We start from the raw sequence: 24904 nt of genomic DNA on the forward strand, positions 1-24904 counted from the left end.
TATTTTTTCCCCCTCTTTAAGTGTGATAAATTATATTTGTTTTACTTGTAAATATTTATACTAAAGCTTACTTTCAAAATATTTGAGAGAATAATCTTTAAAGTTTGATATTCCCAAGAAACTAGTTCAATTAATTAAGATGTGTCTCAATGAAACGTACAGCAGAGTTAGTATAGGTCAGTTTCTGTCAGATGCGTTTCGAATTCACTGTGGGCTAAAGCAAGGAGATGCATTATCACCTTTACTTTTTAACTTTGCTCTAGATTATGCCATTAGGAAAGTTCAGGATAACAGAGATGGTTTGGAATTGAAAGGGTTACATCAGCTGCTTGTCTATGCGGATGACGTGAATATGTTAGGAGAAAATCCACAAACCATTAGGGAAAACACGGAAATTTTACTGGAAGCAAGTAAAGAGATAGGTTTGGAAGTAAATCCCGAAAAGACAAAGTATATGATTATGTCTCGTGACCAGAATATTGTACGAAATGGAAATATAAAAATTGTAAATTTATCCTTTGAAGAGGTGGAAAAATTCAAATACCTGGGAGCAACAGTAACAAATATAAATGATACAAGAGAGGAAATTCAACACAGAATAAATATGGGAAATGCCTGTTATTATTCGGTTGAAAAGCATTTATCATCCAGTCTGTTGTCAAAAAATCTGAAAGTTAGAATTTATAAAACAGTTATATTACCGGTTGCTCTGTATGGTTGTGAAACTTGGACTCTCACTCAGAGAGGAACATAGGTTAAGGGTGATTGAGAATAAGGTGCTTAGGAAAATATCTGGGGCTAAGAGGGATGAAGTTACAGGAGAATGGAGAAAGTTACACAACACAGAACTGCACGCATTGTATTCTTCAACTGACATAATTAGGAACATTAAGTCCAGACGTTTGAGATGGGCAGGGCATGTAGCACTTATGGGCGAATCCAGGAATGCATATAGAGTGTTAGTTGGGAGGCCGGAGGGAGAAAGACCTTTGGGGAGGCCGAGACGTAGATGGGAAGATAATATGAAAATGTTTTTGAGGGAGGTGGGATATGATGATAGAGACTGGATTAATCTTGCTCAGGATAGGGATCAATGGCGGGCTTATGTGAGGGCGGCAATGAACCTCCGGGTTGCTTAAAAGCCAGTAAGTAAGTAAGTAAGTAAGTATGTAAGTAAGTAACAATTAAATACAATACAAAAATACAAATACGTACAGAGTTGAACATTTAAGTAACGTAAGAATATATGGTTCTATAAACACATTACAAAGGCGCCTGGCTGGTGCTGAGTTTCTTATCAATTTCAACTATTTCAGACTCAGGCCTCGGAAATTAAATTTCCTGCAAAAACTACGTAAACACAGGATATTTCTGATTAACATTAAAGTGAACTTACATTAAATGGGGAAAACGGCTAATAGGCGTATGCTATTTAATTACATAGATTTCTTTCTTTTAATTATTTCCGCTGATTTACTTGATTCTTAAAACTTTTTAAAAAGAAAACAAACGTCTTACGTAAAGCCCGTGTCTATAGATTACATGTTAGGAATGTTGGATAAGTCTATAAGGTTTCTGAATGTGATAAAATGGAAATATATGTGATTCAAGGAATGGAGCTGTTACGTTACTGATAAAATTTCAAGAAATAACGACGAATCATTACAGATTAATTAAGATAACATGACTTCGGTTTTTTAGAGTAATATAAATTAGAGTTTAGGTGTCTAAAACAGGCTCAATAAAACTATGAAAGGGGCTCTAAGAATTGAAAACGGGGTATATCTAAAATTAACTTTCATCACATTTTACTGAAAATTAATAAATACTTCTTATACCTTCAGATGGCCTTAACTACAGCAGAATAAATAAACAAATGAATAAATAAATGAATGAATAAATAAATGAATAAATGAATGAATAAATGAATGAATGAATGAATAAATGAGTGAATGAATAAATAAACAAATAAATAATAAAATAAATAAATAATAAATAAAAATAAATACAGAAATACACAAATAAAGAAATAAGTAAATAAATACACAAATAAACAACTACATGAAATTAAAAATAAATAAAATAGAAATATACATAGAAATAAATAAGTAAATAAATAACTAGACAAATAAACAAATAAATATACAAACAAATGAAAAATAGATAAATAAGTAAATAAATAAACAAAAATAAACAAATAAATCAACAAATAAATACACAAATACAGAACTACATGAATTAAAATAAATAAAAAAGAAATATACAAACAAATAAATAAGTAAACAAATAACTAGATAAATAAACAAATATACAAACAAATTAAAAATAAATAAATAAGTAAATAAATAAACAAAAATAAACAAATAAGTAAACAAATAAATATATAAATACAGAACTACATGAATTAAAATAAATAAAAAAGAAATATACAAACAAATAAATAAGTAAACAAATAACTAGATAAATAAACAAATATAGAAACAAATTAAAAATAAATAAATAAGTAAATAAATAAACAAAAATGACAAATAAATAAACAAATAAATATACAAATACAGAACTACATGAATTAAAATAAATAAAAAAGAAATATACAAACAAATAAATAAGTAAACAAATAACTAGATAAATAAACAAATAAATATACAAACAAATGAAAAATAGATAAATAAGTAAATAAATAAACAAAAATAAACAAATAAATCAACAAATAAATACACAAATACAGAACTACATGAAATTAAAATAAATAAAAAAAGAAATATACAAACAAATAAATAAGTAAATAAATAACTAGACAAATAAACAAATAAATATACAAATAAATGAAAAATAAATAAATAAACAGATAAATATACAAATACAGAACTACATGAAATTAAAATAAATAAGAAAGAAATATACAAACAAATAAATAAGTAAATAAATAACTAGAGAAATAAACAAATAAATATACAAATAAATGAAAAATAAATAAATAAACAAATAAATAAACAAGTAGATAAATAAACAAAACTAAACAAATAAATACACAAATACAGAACTACATGAAATTAAAATAAATAAAAAAGAAATATACAAACAAATAAATAAGTAAAGAAATAACTAGACAAATAAACAAATAAATATACAAACAAATGAAAAATAGATAAATAAGTAAATAAATAAACAAAAATAAACAAATAAATCAACAAATAAATACACAAATACAGAACTACATGAAATTAAAATAAATAAAAAAAGAAATATACAAACACGTAAATAAATAACTAGAGAAATAAACAAATAAATATACAAGTATGAAAATAAATAAGTAAATAAAAAATAAGTAATTAAACAAAAATAAACAAAGAAACAAGTAAATAAACAAATAAATACAGAAATAAAGAACTACATAAAATTAAAAAGAAATAAAAAATAAATATACAAACAAGTAAATAAGTAAATAAATTACTACACAAATAAAAAAATAAATATACAAATAAATGAAAAATAAATAAATAAACAAATAAATAAATAAAGAAGTACATAAATAAACAAAAATAAACAAATAAGTTAAATAAATAAATGAGTAAACGAACGAATAAATGGACAACAAATTAAATCAATAACATAAGTAAATTAATGAATAAGTATGTAAATAAAGAAATAGGCGTAATGATGGTGTGACTTTATAATTTTACGTGATATTTAATTTCCATTTGCATTGGCCTGTAGGCTGCATGAAATTAACACTACTGGTTATAACTTATAACGCTACAATAAAATGTTTATACAATCTACATGAGCTATCTCTTCAGGAAAAAATTAGGTTTTTACATAAAATTCGAAGTTTAAATATAACAACTTGGATACGAACTGGAAGTCACTTTCATGAATTACTTCAAACAAATGGGGCTATGGACTACCAAAGAAAATTAACACCTCGTTGCATATGAATTCTAGGTTCAAAGGTGTTGTCACATAAAAAAAAAATCCTAACGAGATATTGATCCCAAATGAAATTAGAAGCCATTTTTGGGTGCAGTTCCCCGGAACAAGAGCCTCGCAGACACTTTTAAACCACGCCGTAACGTGATAAAAAATAATAACCTACGAAACACCTGGCAGATATAATTAGGCCTAATGAAGAAGGTCCTATTACGTTCAAGACGCGATTACTTAGCGTGATTTTAGAAATGAATATTACACGTGAATCACACGAGACAGGCTTGAACTGCGACCCTCAGACAGAGGGTGACTAGTAAACATCAGTGCCGGACGTTTGTGTTGAATGAACGCGTCTGAAAGGCAATCGTTGGTACGTTGCAGCGACCGACCGCGGTGAGGTCAGGCCTTGCTTCTCACGCAGGCTGGCGTCCTCAAGACATGCGAAGACGTTCACGACATCGCCGCTTACTGAATTCCAGCGAGCTGCGCAGCTCCATGCTCACAGACAGCTCCTGAGGCTGTGCGGAATTTATATCTTCCATTTGGTGTTAGAAGAGAACTTTAAAAATGTGTTTTTGTGGATAAGCAGCGAAATTCCGATCGTCTATTGCAGGCACGTCAATTGATGCCCACAGGCGCAAGCGCGCGCTTTAGAGCCCAGGAGAGCCTGAGCGCTTTACAGCGGAAAGGAAAGAGACAGACGAAAGAGGTGGTATATGCCGCTTGGTCGAGCTATATTAGGGATGGCCAGCACTGATTCAATAGATAAAGGGAAGAGAACTTATTAAAACTGTATCCATGGTAATTTTTAGATTTGCCTGAGAAGTATAAGTGCATTATAAGAATGTAAGTTTTAATTTCAATGCTCATTTTTCACAAGTTTGATTTTTTTATTCTAAAGAAATATTTTCTCAACTTTTCGTATAGAAAAGTGAAATTTTCAGGTTACTTATAGGCCTATTTATTTAGTAGCCTTACAGAATGTTTTCGTAAATCTAATATACCGTACATACGTATTACTAAAGATAGTTGAAAATTTTAAAAATATTCGCATGAAAATTGTTTGTAAGGAAATGAATTAACAAAGCAACTACCATTACATCATAAGCAAAAGATACGTGCCCATGTGTTGTAAAAATGTCAGCTCTATAGCTTCAGCAGATTTCGAGAAAATAATTTAATATTCTGATGATAGGAAGTTGCTCACAAATATCACCTTAAAAGCATAATGCGATAAGAGTTTTGTTATGTAATATTAGTTACACTTAAAACAGATACAGTACCTAGGTAACTTTGCTTTGTACTGTAATATTGTTTTGATTAGTTTATTGATTACTTTTGTAAGGCTAAAGATATCATCAATATAAATTCCAACTTATCATGTCATACTCAATCTCTTTCTTTGGAATATCACTTTCTTTATGAATGATGTGTTTCATCCACTTAATACAGTATAATATTATACTACTATGGAATTTAAGTGAATATTCTTTCTTAACCCTCTATTATGTTATTAAGATTTAAAACTTTACTTACAAATGGCTTTTAAGGAACCCGAAGGTTCATTGCCGCCCTCACATAAGCCCGCCATCGGTCCCTATCCTGTGCGAGATTAATCCAGTCTCTATCATCATATCCCACCTCCCTCAAATCCATTTTAATATTATCGTCCCATCTACGTCTCGGCCTCCCTAAAGGTCTTTTTCCCTCCGGTCTCCCAACTAACACTCTATATGCATTTCTGGATTCGCCCATACGTGCTACATGCCCTGCCCATCTCAAACGTCTGGATTTTAAGATCCTAATTATGTCAGGTGAAGAATACAATGCGTGCAGTTCTGTGTTGTGTAACTTTCTCCATTCTCCTGTAACTTCATCCCGCTTAGTCCCAAATATTTTCCTAAGCACCTTATTCTCAAACACCCTTAAAATATGTTCCTCTCTCAGAGTGAGAGTCCAAGTTTCACAACCATACAGAAGAACCACAAGTGCAATATTAAGAAATCAGTGTTGGTACTTTTGTTTTACAGACAATGTAGATAATATTAAACAGAAAGAAGCCACATAAAATAAGGACATAAAATTTCACGTTCCGTTTGAAGTTTTGTTAATCCAACAGGTTGCTTATTCATATACACAGCCCTTTCCCTTTCTGTACTTAGCGCTTGATGAGCGCACGACGTCAAGGTCAGAAAAATGCGTTTGCTTTGACATCCCTGCCGTAGATAGTCATAGACAAACAGATAGATAGTATGCCGAGAACCACTTTTTTTTGGCATCAATGTGTATTTTCTGAAAATAGACAGCTTTATAATAGATGCCTATGAACCTGCAGAGATACTGAAACAAATTACCGATGAAAAGGAACAACACTGGAGCGCTCCGGAGACGCCAGAACTCCGTGACAGCCAGCTGAAGCATCCCCCCCGGAGGGGCTGAACTCCCCGGCGTGGAAGCGGTCCGTATTGAGAAAATCGCGAACCCAGCATTTCTCGAAGTGCATGAGGTGTCGAGCGGGGCGCACGCCCTGGCAGTTTCCGGCAAGCTTCGTGCCGATAATGGGCCGTCAATCTCACCCGGAGCAGGAAACCGAGCCTCTCCTGAGAACACGTCCCCATCCTGTGTGCAACAGGACTGCCCGCCACCCGCATCTCAGAGCTGTTGACACTCCAACAATTACCCGCGTCAACAACGTGTTATCAAAATTACCCCGTTAACGACTTTATGCTCACTTCGAGTCGCTGAAATTTCATATTCGATTTTGTCTCGCTTATAAATATCTCAACAATGCAGAGACACTCCCAAACGGCCAAATACAGTCGTTAATGTTGCTAAATGGGCAATAACGACGCCGAAAGACAACCGGGTAGCAAACTGGTTCAGAAGGAGTGGGACAACCAGTTACTTACTTACTGGCTTTTAAGGAACCCGGAGGTTCATTGTCGTCCTCACATAAGCCCGCCATTGGTCCCTATCCTGAGCAAGATTAATCCAGTCTCTATCATCATATCCCACCTCCCTCAAATCCATTTTAATATTATCCTCCCATCTAAGCCTCGGCCTACCCAAAGGTCTTTTTCCCTCCGGCCTCCCAACCAACACTCTTTATGCATTTCTGGATTCGCCCATACGTGCTACATGTCCTGCCCATCTCAAACGTCTGGATTTAATGTTCCTAATTATGTCAGGTGAAGAATACAATGCGTGCAGTTCTGTGTTGTGTAACTTTCTCCATTCTCCTGTAACTTCATCCCTCTTAGCACCAAATATTTTCCTAAGCACCTTTTTCTCAAACACCCTTAACCTATGTACCTCTCTCAAAGTGAGAGTCCAAGTTTCACAACCATACAGAAGAACCGGTAATATAACTGTTTTATAAATTCTAACTTTCAGATTTTTTTGACAGCAGACTAGATGATAAAAGCTTCTCAACCGAATAATAACACGCATTTCCCATATTTATTCTGCGTTTAATTTCCTCCCGAGTGTCATTTATATTTGTTACTGTTGCTCCAAGATATTTGAATTTTTCCACCTCTTCGAAGGATAAATCTCCAATTTTTATATTTCCATTTCGTACAATATTCTGGTGACGAGACATAATCATATACTTTGTCTTTTCGGGATTTACTTCCAAGACCAGTACGAGAATTAACCTGGGCGAAGACAATAACCAGGAGAAAATAAGAAGACTAAGAAATTAAGCTAGAAGAAGGAGCAAGGCAGGGAGGACGTGATGCAGAAGACAAGGAGGAAGAGGTGAGAAAATAATCCGGAGAAGAGAGAAATTATTGTGAAATGTCGAAAAAAGTTGAAGAGAGATAAGAACATGGTGTAGAATAGTTTCTCAATCTGATGATGAGGCCCCTTTTCCTCACTTCAGTGCGCCCCCTGACCTCAAATGTACAACAGAACTGCGATTCTCAATCGGGGGACCGCGGTCCTTTGGGGTCCAAAGAGTAGTTAAGGAATTAAAAATAAGTGAAATTTCTATTTTCAAAATTATCTTTTATTATCCAAAGAAGACTTTGTAGTTCTGTTAACCATATTTTTCAGAAGATGTAGTAAAAATGTAAACTTTTTATCTCATGGATATATAGAACTCAATAGACATTAACAACTAGATTCATTACTTTTTGCGAACGATTTAGCTCTGGTGGCATCTTCAGAAGATGAATTACGACGTTCAATTTTTAATTTTAACAAAATTGGAATTAAATATGATATGAAAATCAATAAAGAAAAAAACTAAAATTATGGCCTTCTGCGGAAAATACCCTGTGCCTAGCAAAATATGTTTAGATTAAAAATATTAGAAAGAATAGGCCTAAATCATTTTGTGCGAGATCGTGCGTATTTGCTTGCTTTCCGCACAAAACCAATCCGCGGAAAGTCTAAAATTCCACATTCAGTATTCCCAACCTAACACACATAACAATTTCCCTCTTCTTACCGCTTAAGTGACATATTCGTTCGGGCGCGGGTTCGATCCCCGCTTGGGCTAATTACCTGGTTGGGTTTTTTCCGAGGTTTTCCCCATCCGTAATGTGAATGCAAGGTAATCTATGGCGAATCCTCGGCCTCATCTCGCCAAATATCATCTCGCTATCACCAATCTCATCGGCGCTAAATTACCTAGTAGTTGATACAGCGTCGTTAAATAACCAACTAAAATAAAATAAAAAGTGTCATATTGATTTTACTGCTTTAGGCTTTTAACATATTATTTTTAGAGACGTTCAATATAGTAATAATTATAAATTGGAAACTTACCACTGCAATTTCACCTAAATTGCACTGTTAATTATTTTTTTTTAATTATTTGCAAAAATTAAGTAAACTCTACAACTCCACTAAAGTTACTGCATTCGTGATGCAAGTAACATTAACGAAGCCGTGAAAAAATCAACCAGATTCCATAGACTGGTGGAAAAAAAAGACAGACGTATATCACGGCCTGCTGGAGTGTAGTAAACACAGAAAACATTTTAAAACAACAATGTTGAAGATAGATATTTTTGTTTTGCAAATTTGCCGTCATTGAACAGAAACCAAGATGGAGATTTCATTGCAACTAATTAGAAATTCCTCTTTCAGGTATGTTATAAACGATCTTCGCACAAAATAATGTACGATACCCGAGCGGTATGTTTTCTTTCAATTCTCGGAAATTAAAAAAGCTCAACTAAGTTTCGCTTTTTCAAACTTTTCCTCGAACATGTAAACTTCAACATACCGCTCTTGTAACGCATATTACTATTTCGATGCAGTAGACATTTCACAGAAAATTTCTAAATACACCAAAACAATGGGAATAATTAACACCATTATGAAACCTTCCCTAGTACAAATGCATACTCGAATTCGCCTTTACAAGACCTTGGCGAGACCTGTACTTTGTTACGGCAGTGAAGCATGGACATTGAGGAAGAAAGACGAAAACAGAATAACGGCCAATGAAATGAAATTATGAGATATACAGCGGGATATACGAAATGGGATCACAAACGCAATGAAGATGTAATGGAAGAATTACAATTAGAACCTGTAATTAATCACGTAAAACATTATCAGAACAACTGGATAAATCATCTGCATCGCATGCATAGAAATAGAATCCCAAAAGACATGCTCCACTATCGTCCAAACGGGAAGAGATCTCTCGGTCGTCCAAAGGAAGCGCTGGAATGAAAATTCAACTGTGAGATCGTAACAGGCCATTTGGCCTAATATTTGAAGGGAAGAAGAAGAAGAAGAAGAAGAAGAAGAAGAAGAAGAAGACGTTTTAGCACGTAGGCCTAATTTGTTACGAGTCTAAAGTTTGCGAATGTGAGAAAATGCAGCAAAAATAAAAATGACTTTAAAACGTCAATTTTCCGTCACAGGAACCTGTTTATAATTGTGAAATATGAGTAAAGCATAAATTTTGATGACGATTAGGTTGATAAAATTTACCAACATTTCAATGAAAGTTCAATGATTAATTTTTCTGCAAAAGTCTAAAAAATTTTTTCCCGAAAAAAAATGACCAAAGTTTCAGCCAACTCTTCCTTTAATTTGGGGCTACGAACTTAATAGTTATTGTTGCACGTTTTAGATTTAATACGATATTATATAATTATTTGCATGATTAAAAATTTAAAATAAGTACATTACAAGTTACTCCAGACATCCCCTACATTCCTTAAAAATATCCTAATGACCTAATCCAAATTCATTTAGATCGTTGTAATGCTTTTAAGGTAAATCGTACGATATTCTATGCTACCTACGCCTAAGGCCAGGGATCACACTAAAGTAATGTGAGGTAAAGGGTGGCCTCATCCATTATTATTATTATTATTATTATTATTATTATTATTATTATTATTATTATTATTATTATTATTAGGCCTATTATTATATGTTAGGAGAAAATCCACAAACGATTAGACAAAAACACGAAAATTTTACTAGAAGCAAGTAAAGAGAGAGGTTTGGAAGTAAATCCCGAAAAGTCAAAGTATATGGTTATGTCTCGTGACCAGAATATTGTACGAAATGGAAATATAAAAATTTGAAATTTATCCTTCGGAAAGGTGGAAAAATTCAAATATCTTGGAGCAACAGTAACAAATATAAATGATAGTTCGGGAGGAAATTAAACACAGAATAAACATGGACAATGCCTGTTATTATTCGGTTGAGAAGCTTTTGTCATCTAGTCTGCTGTCAAAAAATCTGAAACTTAAAATTTATACAAAACAGTTATACTATGTATTACCGGTTGTTCTGTATGGTTGTGAAACTTGAACTCTCACTTTGAGAGAGGAACATAGGTTAAGGGTGTTTGAGAATAAGGTGCTTAGGAAAATATTTGGGGCTAAGCGGGATGAAGTTACAGGAGAATGGAGAAAGTTTCACAACGCAGAACTGCACGCATTGTATTCTTCACCTGACATAATTAGGAACATTAAATCCAGACGTTTGAGATGGGCAGGGCATGCAGCACGTATGGGCGAATCCAGAAATGCATATAGAGTGTCAGTTGGGAGACCGGAGGGAAAAAGACCTTTAGGGAGGCCGAGATGTAGATGGGAGGATATCATTAAAATGGATTTGAGGGAGGTGGGATATGGTGGTAGAGAATGGATTAATCTTGCACAGGATAGGGACCGATGGCGGGCTTATGTGAGGACGGCAATGAACCTTCGGGTTCCTTAAAAGCCATTTGGAAGTAGGTAAGTATTATTACAGTAAATTAATATTTTGTTAGGCCCCCCATTAACTGGCCTGCGGACCCCTAGAGGGCCCCGGACCCCCCCGTGTGATAATGACTGGTGTAAAGCACAGGTTTTTAAAAGAAATTTTTACTTCTGCAGAAATCGACACCCAAATTATCGAAACAAAATTTTTATCATTGCTATTATTATTGTTATTTGCTATTACTATGATATCATATGGACCAAATATCTTTGTGAACGAACAATAGACCTTATAGGTGGACGAAAAGTGAGTTTAGAAAGAATTCGTGGACATAACAGGCCAATTTACAATGGAGGAAAGATTAGTGTAGACGAAGAGGTAATTGACGAAACTCATGTGAACGAAACAACTGGGAACAGAAAAGGAGATGAAAAGAAGACATAAAGCACGATAAGTCGAAGAAAAATGTAGACAAAGGACAAGATGAAGGGAATTAACACAAGATTAAGAATATAAAAGAGAAGGGAAAGAAGACGCCGGTCCGTTTCGCTGTCGTTCACACACATGCGGTTATCAATTCTCAGTAATGGAGGCTAAATGTGGACGGGCACGTGGCCGCCCAGATACTAACCGCGGACCATTAGGATGCAGGCATGGTGCATCCGGCAAAAAGCTGATAGAATGCAAATCTGCAGCTTTACGAGCGCGCTCAAAGAACACCGCCGGCGAGGAGAAGCGGCTTGTGACGACAGTTTTATTCCGTTTAGGAGGCCGCTTTTCGTACCCTGGCAACGCTTGTGACAGCGGGGAAGAGCATTCAATGCATCACTAACGAGTTATGTTCATAGCGCTATGTAATTCAATTTTTTGCACGATCGTGTTTTTGTTGTATTTGCAGCTATATTTGTTAGGCCTAGAAAGTTAGAATTCCCACACAGAAATTTGTTGCTAGGAAACCATTCTTCATAACATAAAACTGTACTGAAATAGACCCATTACAGTGCATAATAATAATAATCCGTGGCGCTACAGCCCGTGAAGGGCCTAGACCGACCAGCCGGCTGCTGGCTTCACGCCCACATGCCGAAGCAGAGATGCACGATCATCCAACTAGAATGGAGCTATCGTGTGGTTAGCAGGATGATCCCCCCAGCCATTATAGTTGGCTTTCGCAACCGGATTTCGCTACCTATCGTAGCATCACGATGCTGGGTGGGCACCGATCCCATACACTGGTCGAAATTTCATGAGAAAATTTCTGCAATGTTACATTTGTTTGGATGAAATTTCTGCACATTTAATGGACAAAACTAAAATTCTTTCAGTAATTTATTATCATAATACACTGCTCTCTTAAACTGAGTGATGATACTGGGAATTAAATGAATGGCTTTCCCAAAACACGCTATGAAATGTTTCATATAAAACAATTTTTATCTCGAAAGGGAAGTAAAATTGTATTAAAACTTTTTGTTACAAATATCTCAAAGAATAACCCCCTGAAATTAGCCTAATGACATTACTTATTATATTATTACCCGCACTGCAATTGTTAGGCCTACATAATATAGGTCATCAATAACTACAGCTATTCAGCAATCAAATAAATTTTATGCTGAATTAAAAAATATGTAAAACTGTAAAGAAAACGCTAAGATGCAGCTGTTTGAACTTTCGGTCAGAGTACAAGTAGCTGTAACCATGGAAACAAAAAGCAGTTCAGTAAATGCGAATCGCGGTTTCTGCTCGTGAGAGCTTTCCAATCCATTGCCTAACAATAAAATGTCTCACCATTAAAACACGCAGTCGTGCGTTGGTTGAAATGGACTTGAAAAGCTTCTGTTCGCGGGATAAGCCAGAAAACACTTCATTCATTCCATAATTTGTATTCAACACGATTTCAGCGATATGCTTCAGTTGCATCTGGCTTGCAACATGGCTGCGAGATAAAAAAATGAACAACAGAACTCTTTAATAACGAAAACAGATGACTAATAAGACAAATGACTAATTACTTTGAAGCTAGCGGCTCACTGACAATCTCATTGGCCGACTAACAGAGTAATTAACAGAAAGGTGCACGATTTCAATTACATTATGGAACCGACTATAACTTTTCTTGATCGTCAGAGCCAGAAGCGAAATAATGTGTTGCAGTGATGTTAGAATTGATAACTAACTGGCAGGGGTAATACTGCAAGAAGTACGTTTGTAATGTCTGTATAGTGGCTGCGTTCAATTAATGCCCATCCGGTATCAGACGACGCTTTGTTTTGAAGACATAAGATGATGATAATAATAATAATAATAATAATAATAATAATGATTATTTATTCAACCTGGCAGAGTTAAGGCCTTACGGCCTTCTCTAACACTCAACCAGGAGTAAAACTGCGTTATAAAAAACACTACAAATTTACAAAGTACACTACAATTTTACACACAAAACTGAATAAGATAATAATAATGATAATAATAATAATAATAATAATAATAATAATAATAAAATGTAAACAACAAGTAAGTAGAAATCAGACATAATATATAACATACAGAAAGAAAGAAAAAAAAGCGTAATAAAATGTAAACAGCAGGTCAAAATAAATGAGGCATACAAAGTATAAAATATAAGATAATTATTGATAATAATAATACTAATAATAATAAAAATAAAAATAATAATAATAATAATAATAATAATAATAATAATAATAACAATAACAATAATAATAATGATAAAGAATAAGAATAGTAATAATAATAATAATAATAATAATAATAATAATAATAATAATAGTAATAATTTATTTTAGCTGGCAGAGTTAAGGTCGTAAGGCCTTCTCTTCCACTCAACCAGCAAAAAGTATACATACATATATATCAACTTACAAAGAATTCAACAATTTGATTTAGATGAGAGTTACATGTATACAAGAGTTATTTACGAATTAAACAACAAAATACTATCAACTATTAATTAAACAATGAAATAAACTGTGTAGCAGAATTAAGCTAAAATACATAGAATGTTAATATATTTCAAATAATATTAGATAATAGAAAGAGATTATTATGAGACAATTTTGAAAATACAGCACTATCAGGATGATGTCTAAAGAATGAAGTAACAATGTAGTCAGTGATAGTTTAAATCAGTATGATTGGAGTGAAATGCTAATAAGGTTATCTTTTAAGCTGTTCTTAAAGGTGTTTGTTGTCTTGCAGCCCCTAATACTGTGTGACAAGGAATTCCATTGACGCGAGGTGGATACTGTAAAAGATGATGAATAACGAGATGTTCTATGAAGAGGTATACCACAGATAAGTGATCTGGTATTTACGTCGTGGTTAGGGTATAGATAAGAGAAACCAGACGAAAGGTAATTTGGTGTTGAAGTTTTAAGATGCCGCTCCAGTCATAAAGAGCGTTAACATGTCTGCCAATGATGCGCTAGTTTTCTAATTGGCATGCAGATATCAAATCCACGTGGAGTATGAAAAACATTGTAGTACCTCGAGATGATTGATGACAGCTAGGAGTGTCAGTAATTTTAATTTCAACATGAATTAAAAGTCATCTTATAACTTGAAATTTATTCACTATGAGCGGTGGTGGCAGAAATCAATATATTATGTCAGAATAAAGGAACTATTGATCAGATATTTTGTATTCGACAGATAATGGAGAAAAATGGGAGTATAAGGATACAGTGCATCAATTATTCATAGATTTCAAAAAGGCATATGACTCGGTTAAGAGAGTAGTTTTATATGAATTCTTATTGAATTTGGTATTCCCAAGAAACTAGTTCGATTAATTAAAATGTGTCTCAGTGAAACGTACAGCAGAGTTCGTATAGGTCAGTTTCTGTCAGATGCGATTCCTATTCACTGTGGGCTAAAGCAAGGAGATGCACTATCACCTTTACTTTTTAACTTCGCTCTAGAGTATGCTATTAGAAAAGTCCAGGATAACAGAGAGGGTTTGGAATTGAACGGGTTACATCAGCTGCTTGTCTATGCGGGTGACGTGAATATGTTAGGAGAAAATCCACAAACGATTAGGGAAAGCATGGGAATTTTACTGGAAGCAAGTAAAGAGATAGGTTTGGAAGTAAATCCCGAAAAGACAAAGTATATGATTATGTCTCGTGAAAAGAATATTGTACGAAATGGAAATATAAAAACTGGAAATTTATCCTTTGAAGAGGTGGAAAAATTCAAATACCTGGGAGCAACAATAACAAATATAAATTATATTCAGGAGGAAATTAAACACAGAATAAATATAGGAAATTATTTTTATTATTCTTTTGAGAAGCTTTTGTCATCCAGTCTGCTCTCAAAAAATCTGAAAGTTAGAATTTATAAAAAAATTATATTACCGGTTGTTCTTTATGGTTGTGAAGCTTGGACTCTCACTTTGAGAGAGGAACAGAGATTAAGGGTCTTTGAGAATAAGGTTCTTAGGAAAATATTTGGGGCTAAGAGGGATGAAGTTACAGGAGAATGGAGAAAGTTACACAACACAGAACTTGTATTCTTCACCTGACATAATTAGGAACATTAAATCCAGACGTTTGAGATGGGCAGGGCATGTAGTACGTATGGGCGAATCCAGAAATGCATATAGAGTGTTAGTTGGGAGGCCTGGAAAATGACCTTTGGGGAGGCCGAGACGTAGATGGGAGGATGATATTAAAATGGATTTGAGGGTGGTGGGATATGATGATAGAGAATGGATTAATCTTGCTCAGGATAGGGACCGATGGCGGGCTTATGTGAGGGCGGCAATGAACCTCCGGGTTCTGTAAAAGCCATTTGTAAGTACGCCTAAGTAAGTGATAATAATAATAATAATTCCGTTACTCATCAAGTTAATGAAATATCATATTTTACCTTTATAAATAGTCTCTGTGTTAGAAAAAGAAACAAAACGTTGTACTACAATCATGTTAATATGCTCTCATTTTTAATCCTCGTTTGTAGGCAGCCATTTGAGTAGTGTTAACCGAGTCGGTGTAAATAAATTATTATTTGCTACAGAAACAATCGATAACAAGCGCGGCGGCAGATGATTGGATAAGCTGAAGTGTGAGATGATACTGTATTATGACAACAATGAGCAATAATCAGTCATCGCGGTATCAGTGGAAATGACCTCGCTAATGTGCGTACAACACGAGTGGATTTCATTAGAGCGACTCGACTAGAGTCTTTGTTTACTGTGCTGTCCGGGATATGATTAATGGTCATCATCGCCCCTTGGCTCTCCGCCCCCCCCCCGCCTCTTCCTCTTGCACAGAAAAAAGTACACGAGAGTTAAACGAAACAGAAAAGCGAGCTGCAATAATTCGGTAATTTGGTTACACCGCAGGCTTTTCATATCGCCGGCCGGAGTTTGTCAGGATTTAACATAACGGACAAACAACGATCACGATGTTCGTAAAGGGATTAAATGTAATAATTATAAAAGGCCTGATATTCTATTTTGCAATTCCCATGTATAGAGTGGCCCGTATGTAATGTCATTAACTTCAGGGAGTTATTCTTTGAGATATTTCAAACAAAAAAGTTTAATACGATTTTCCTTGTTTTTGCTTTCTTTCCGAGATAAAAATTATTTTTTGCACGATCGTCTTTTTGTTGTATTTACAGCTAATATTGTTAGGTCTTGAAAGTTAGAATTTCCACAAAAAACTTGTTGCTATGGAAACCATTTTTCACAACATAAAAGCACAGTCTACTATATACTCTCACGAAGCTTGAGTTTTGAGGGTGCTAGAAACACTAGACTGTGACGGTACTATTTTGCATTGCCTGTAATGAGGCGATATTAGCGATCCTAGTGGTGAGCAACTAACTAATGTTTGCATATTTACTACGTATTGAGCTTCGCGACTGTATATACTAGACTGTGATAAAAGTATACTGAAATAGACTCATTACAGTGCACTTACTGTTACTTAGTTACCAGTACAATGCAGTGTGCGAAGGCTTTGGAATAATATTGCTCTAAATTTCAATGCGAAATATATTGTAGTCTATTTGCAATTAAAAAAAATGATCGTGCAAAAAATGTTGTACAATACAAGTTTGTGAAGTGCATTACATAATATCGGAAATTGAAATACTCGTTCTACTCGTTTTTCAAACTTCTCCTCGATTTTGTAAAAAGCTTTTTCCAACCTTGTATCGTAATATACCCTATTACATTAGGCCTAAACATTTCATAGCGTGTTTTGGAAAAGCCATTCATTGAATTCCCAATATGCTCAGTCAGTATAAGAGAGCAGTGTATTATGATAATAAATGATTGAAAGAATTTTAGTTTTGTCCTTGAAATGTGCAGAAATTCGATGCGTTTGCTCTTAGTGGGTTGAGGGAAAACCCGGTCACTTTTCCCAACCAGGATTTGATCCCGGGCCCGCTAAGCATTACTTCACAGCGGTGAACCCCTGCATCTTATGAACAACTGGTTTCTAACCATTGGTCACCTTTCTAATGGTTTAGTCGGGTATCTTCTACAACTCCAGGAAGTTTGTCGATTGACTTTAGATTCATCCTGTAGGTATTTGCTCAATTCTGTGACTGATATTAGAAGAATGAGCTAAATAGCTGTACTGTAGCTGTTACTGGAGGACCTACAGTAATGTGCTACTTTACAAATAATTCTTTTCGCATTTTTTCCCCCTCTTCAGAATGTTCTGTGTTTCCTGGTTCGGTGATTGGACAGGCTTGGTTCTTGCACAGATCGTCTTCACACCGCCTTGTAGATTCTAACGAGGCCTGTTTATATTTTTACAGAGAAGTTCGTGGAGACCACCACGACGTCATCTTCCGTGGCCAGCAGTTCCCCGGAACCTACGACGCCGCGACCTAGCAAGGACGAGGACTTGGAGGACGAGGGCCGCGAAAGTCCGCCGGAGATCTCGTCGTCCACGTCGGACTGCAGCGCGGGACACTCGGGCCGAGGGGGGGCCGGCAAGAAGTCGCCCCCCACGTCCCCGCCGCCCCCTAAGAACCCCCTGCTGCAGGAGCGGTTCAACTGCGAGGAGCTCCGCCACGTGGTGTGCCACCTGGAGACCAAGGACCTGTGGGACAAGTTCAACGACCTGGGCACCGAGATGATCATCACCAAGTCCGGCAGGTCAGTCCTGGTCCTTGACAGCATGAAAATCTGCCGCTGTGCCCCTTTTAGATGTATTCTGTTTCAGGACAATTCAAATTGGCATCGTTTGGCTTTTTATACAGTGCGCGGCATATAAAACTTACCGGCATTGTCACCGGTCGTAGCGCGCGTGATTAGTGGGGAGATCCGGCCGCTCTCTCGCACGGGAGGAAAACGAATCGGCGGTGAATGGCGGTGATTTAGGACTATAGTCCCGTACAAATAATGCGCCGGTAAGACGTAATCAGAAAACATTTTGTTGATCTTACCTTTTATCTATATATATATAATTTGAACTGGTAATGGAAATTACGGGAAAACGGCTGAACGGATTTTAATAAATGGCCCCTCATTTTGAAGCTTGGAACCCAAAGTTTTTTCGGAAAAATAGTAGTTTTCAGTGAAATGTCAATTTTCCTACATCATTTTCCTATTTTCCAAAATCCATCTGTCGTCAGTTTTGAGAACTAGCTAATTGCATTTCAGAATAAAACAAAACACACACTACAGTAAACAATATTACAGGAAGGCCATGATCTGCAAGAATGCTGACATATTTAGAGCTCAAATTAAATTGGTTATTAAAAACTTAACTTACTAAAAATAATTTACAGGTTCGATTCTGTGGTGTGTAATTTTCTGGGTACAGCTGTGTATTGGATATTAAAAACTACAAAACTTGAGGTGGTTTGATGACATTATTACCATTAGAAATGAAATATTATTGTAGTTAATGCCATGATGTGACTATTTTTCATTAATTATATATATTAATGCTATATTTATGATATGAAAGTGAAACGTTTTGGGGTTATATAAGTAGATGTAGAGAATAACTTAAATTAGATTTTGATTTCTGTATTTTACTGATTGGCAGGTATATAGTATATATAGTATATGTTACTGAAAGCTATAAAACTTACATAAGATAATAATATTATTAAAAATCAAATATTTTTATAGTTATTAATCAAGTGGGGTTGGGTCTTTTTCATATATTTAATGGCGGTGTGGTGTAGATATTTATATGCGTGGTTCTCTTCAGTACTGGCTCGAGAGAGAGTATCTTTCATTATTATGGAAGCAAATAACTTTCCGAATGTCTGGTATTCTTCATTGAAAATAAATCTGAAAAATGTTTATTTGAACGTCTAATGAACTTAGTTTGCAGCATTGCTGCACAAGCCACTAGTAATATATAAATTTAAATTTACAATTCTTCAATTTTTATAAAATCCATACATAACTTTTTAAATTTAAAACTAGAACTATTAGAATTGACAAGATTAGGATATTTAAATATAAATTTGTTATACATTCCTGGGCCTAAATTACTGCTATGATTAAATACTTTAACAGTGTTGCATTTTTCCTCAAACAATCTTAAAGAATTCATACCTTTTGTTTCATAACTATGAGAATACAATTCAATATTATTTCGATTTTTATGTATGAATTTTATTAATACAATATAATAAATTTGTCTTATGTTAAGTACATTAAAATCTAAAAACAAATTTGTGAGATGGAAAATCAATAGGTTTATGAAGACATATTTTAATTATTTTCTTATGTAATAAATAAAGTGGATTAAAATTGCATTTAAATGAGCTACCCCATCCTATAATTCCATTCATAATTACCGATTGAAATAAAGTTAAATATATTATGCGTAATAAACTTATTGACAAGTAATTCCTCAATAAAACAAAATAATATATTATTTTACGTAATTTATTACAAAGTTAATTAATGTGTTGGTTGAATAACACCTATCAACAAATAACAAACGACGATCAAACATCAAAATGTAAGTGTTCAAAAACAAACTGTTTATTTAAATTTAAAATTATTAATAACTAGCTGAAAGCACCCGGCGTTGCCCGGGTTTTTCTTTCTGCTTCTATTTTTAATTAAACTGGTTATTACATTTTCGGAAATCTCGGAAACCTAACTATACACAACCAAAACGAATTGTCTTTACTAACCTTTCCTCACCCATAAAGATGAATCTTTACTTAACGTCACTTACATGAATTAATGAACTCAGCCAAATGCCTGCCAGGGTTAACTCAATTTAAAACAGTTGTAAATCAGCCACCGAAAAGAGAACATTTCATCATGTGTCTGACGTTAAACTGTTGTTTTAAATTTATTTATTTATTTATTTATTTTATTTATTTATTCTGGTGAAGTTAAGGCCATTAGGCCTTCTCTTCCACATCGCCAGAAATACAAATAGAGTATTAGAAAAATCAAACTATAAACAAAGTAAAACCCAACGAAAATATAATTCCTTCTCCTCTTTCTGATCAGTTTCATCATCGAACCAATATATACATATATAATTTAATTTATATTTATATTTATATAATCAAGGATGAGAATGGTGACTTGCTTGCAGACTCTCCATCAATCCTAAACAGATGGAAAAAGTATTTTGCGCAACTACTAAATGTACATAGGCCAAATAGAAATGATCGGGACGAAATTGAAATACTAACTGCTGAGCCATTTATACCCGAACCCACGCTTTCAGAAGTCGAAATTGCGATAGAAAATCTGAAAAAGTACAAGTCTCCAGGTATCGATCAAATTCCAGCAGAATTAACACAAGAGGGTGGGAGTGCATTATATAGCGAAATTTATAAACTTGTACTTGCTATTTGGGACAAAGAAATTGTACCAGAACAATGGAAGGAGTCTATAATTGTACCTATTTTTAAAAAGGGGGACAAAACCAACTGTGGTAACTTTCGAGGAATATCACTTTTGTTGACGTCGTACAAAATTTTGTCCAATATTCTTTTGAGAAGATTAACTCCGTACGTAGATGAAATTATTGGGGATCATCAGTGCGGTTTTCGGCGTAATAGATCGACTATTGATCAGATTTTTTGTATTCGACAGATAATGGAGAAAAAATGGGAGTATAAGGGTACAGTACATCAGTTATTCATAGATTTAAAAAAGGCTTATGACTCGGTTAAGAGGGAAGTATTATATGATATTCTTATTGAATTTGGTATTCCCAAGAAACTAGTTCGATTAATTAAAATGTGTCTCAGTGAAACATACAGCAGAGTCCGTATAGGTCAGTTTCTATCTGATGCTTTTCCAATTCACTGCGGGCTAAAGCAAGGAGATGCACTATCACCTTTACTTTTTAACTTCGCTCTAGAATATGCCATTAGGAAAGTTCAGGATAACAGGCAGGGTTTGGAATTGAACGGGTTACATCAGCTTCTTGTCTATGCGGATGACGTGAATATGTTAGGTGAAAATACACAAACGATTAGGGAAAACACGGAAATTTTACTTGAAGCAAGTAGAGCGATCGGTTTGGAAGTAAATCCCGAAAAGACAAAGTATATGATTATGTCTCGTGACCAGAATATTGTACGAAATGGAAATATAAAAATTGGAGATTTATACTTCGAAGAGGTGGAAAAATTCAAATATCTTGGAGCAACAGTAAGAAATATAAATGACACTCGGGAGGAAATTAAACGCAGAATAAATATGGGAAATGCGTGTTATTATTCGGTTGAGAAGCTTTTATCATCTAGTCTGCTGTCAAAAAAATCTGAAAGTTAGAATTTATAAAACAGTTATATTACCGGTTCTTCTGTATGGTTGTGAAACTTGGACTCTCACTCTGAGAGAGGAACATAGGTTCAGGGTGTTTGAGAATAAGGTGCTAAGGAAAATATTTGGGGCTAAGCGGGATGAAGTTACAGGAGAATGGAGAAAGTTACACAACACAGAATTGCACGCATTGCATTCTTCACCTGACATAATTAGGAACATTAAATCCAGACGTTTGAGATGGGCAGGGCATGTAGCACGTATGGGCGAATCCAGAAAGGCATATATAGAGTGTTAGTTGGGAGACCGGAGGGAAAAAGACCTTTAGGGAGGCCGAGACGTAGATGGGAGGATAATATTAAAATGGATTTGAGGGAGGTGGGGTATGATGATAGAGACTGAATTAATCTTGCACAGGATAGGGACCGCTGGCGGGCTTATGTGAGGGCGGCAATGAACCTTCGGGTTCCTTAAAAGCCATTTGTAAGTAAGTAATTTATATTGGAAGATTTTTTTACCTCTTGACCGCTGTACACCCACTTATATCATATCCAGTTTTTTTAATATAACTTGAAACTGTATCTCATAAATTCAGAACATATTATATTAATTCTAATTTTACACACAGAATACAGATACAATATTAACTCGCAATAAGTCATTCTTTAACATAAAGACTAATATTCTGAGAAACGTATAGGCCTACCGGTATTTTATAAATTAAGAGATTTTTATTTCCACAACGCTTAACATACTAAATTTGCAACGTGAACAACAATATTTTGAGAATAATATAATAGTATTTTCAGTGGGCTTATGTACATTCACACACTACATTAGTAACATGAGAAAAGTACCCTTGAATTGCTTATTGATATGTGTAAAATCTTTTTTTTTTCTTCACTTCTTGTATAAAATATAGTTCAGGATGTGCAAAACACGCAGTTTTTTAGTTAATGTCTGCAACTTTGAGCGACTGTCCTTGAGCTTCATTTTAATATGGCCATTACAAATGCTAGTGGCATTGAAATTGCAGTTGCTTAAGATTGAATGAGTATCCTAGCAATACGTGGAATAAAAACATCTCCTTTTATTTTTGCAGTTAATATTATCAATTCTATTACGTTTTGTATGAGTTTTTCACACCAATTCTTTTTCGTGCATAATTTTGGTGGGTCAATATTTCACAATAGTACTATTGGTTATTCAATATTAAGTAAATTATGTGGTACCAATCCTTGTAGTTTCAAAGAATTCTAGAATTCAGTTGCATAAAACAGTTTGCTCACTATCTACAAAACTGCATCGAGGAATTCATAATACGGTCCTGGACTGCGTAAAGATACTTATTGCATGAATTATCTAGTTTTAGCCTTCATGATGTGTAACAACAATGTAATTTAATTTCGTGTTAAAATTTCCAAGGCCTCGTGAAAGTCGATGTTGAATACAACAGACAATAATAAAAAACAATTGACTGTAGAAGATTTTGTATTTTAATATTATGCATGAAGATTTGATCTATTTATTTTTATTTTTTATAATTTTAATTAATTTAACTTCCATTTGCACAATTTTAATGTAGCCCATGTTCTTCTCCTGGTTATGAAGGTTAAATGTGCAAACTTTGGCACATATCGGTCAAAGCGTGTAGATTTGTATAGGGAACATACACACCCACATACATACATACATACATACATACATACATACATACATACATACATACATACATACATACATACATACATACATACCCACATTCAATTTTATATATTAAAATAATTTATTTTTTTATTTAGATCGGCAACAAAATATTAGGCCTATGCAATGCATGTGTGAAGTGCTTAACAGATTCTCGGAAATAGAGATTCGTCTTGTTTTCTCTAACTTTTCCTCGATTCTGTTGTAATCCACTTACCTCGCTTTTATCACTTTATACTATTTTAGTATCGTGGATACTGAAAAATTATAGGCTACTCTAGTTTCATAAAGATCTCTCAATAATTCCCTAGAGCCCCGAAATGGACTAGGATCGCTTCACAGCTACACTAGCGATCCCAGAGACTCTTGGTGGCGCATCTCGCCGTCCAGAGGATGTTTATGCAGAGCGGATTCCTGTTCGTCTCCAGGCCGAGGATGGCGCTCGGCGATTATTCCATCAGCTCGTTGGGAGCAGTCCAAATCGTTTCTGTCTAGCTTTGAAGAACAAAGCGAATGCCTTTCTCAAGTTAACAAAGCTTTGCACCTACTGTGTCTTCTAGTTTTCGTTAGTTCATTCTATTAGCGCGTGTTGTAACAATCTGAATTATTCGGACATACTCCAAACATACTAACACGATTATATCCTTCATGTAGGCCTACCAATATATTGAGTCTTAACCAAGCAAAGCCAACTATCAACCTACAATCTTGTCGAATCTGATGAGCATTTGTTTAATGTGTTGATGTTCAGATGTTAAATATTTTCAATGTTTTCTTAAGGGGATAGGTACAACTTAAAAGAGTAAAATTTTGGAAATATTCAACATTTTTTTCCTCCATTACTGTATCTTGTACAATAATGAAAATTAGTATGTGTAAAACACTGTCCTTCTGCTATATGATAAACATGTTCTTACGATTTAAAAAAATTATATATATATATATATATATATATATATATATATATATATATATTTCTTTTTAAATTCAAAGTTCGCTATGCAGTGATGAAGCGTTTCCCTCATAACTCAAAAAGTATCCGAAATTCTGTGATGAACTTTTTTGTGTGTATTTATGCATGTTATATCTACAATATTATGTAAAATCACTTCTCTATCTTTGATAGGTTGTCTGATAAAAAATAAATTCGTTTTAAAAATGATCAAATATTTAAAACAAAATAAAAAAAAATATAGTTTATTAAGGAATGTAGTTGAAAGAGCATGATATTGTAAACATGAGTTTCAGCAATAAAATAAAAGAGAGAGAACATGAAAAAGTTAACAAGTTTATGAGTTATGAGGGAAAAGGTTCATCACTACACAG

The 24904-nt window shown here is 34.3% G+C and overlaps 1 protein-coding gene across 1 annotated transcript in view; it reads left to right on the top strand.

Moving 5' to 3' along the window:
* Window positions 1-24904, top strand: part of LOC138711244 (T-box transcription factor TBX20-like) — a 298047-nt gene that overhangs the window by 59458 nt on the left and 213685 nt on the right. Inside the window, exon 2 of the mRNA XM_069842658.1 lies at window positions 17923-18265. Coding sequence (XP_069698759.1) covers window positions 17923-18265 — 343 coding nt within the window. The remainder of the gene's footprint in view (window positions 1-17922; window positions 18266-24904) is intronic.

Source organism: Periplaneta americana, chromosome 12 (genome assembly GCF_040183065.1).
Source record: "Periplaneta americana isolate PAMFEO1 chromosome 12, P.americana_PAMFEO1_priV1, whole genome shotgun sequence".
Taxonomy (NCBI): Eukaryota; Metazoa; Arthropoda; class Insecta; order Blattodea; family Blattidae; genus Periplaneta; species Periplaneta americana.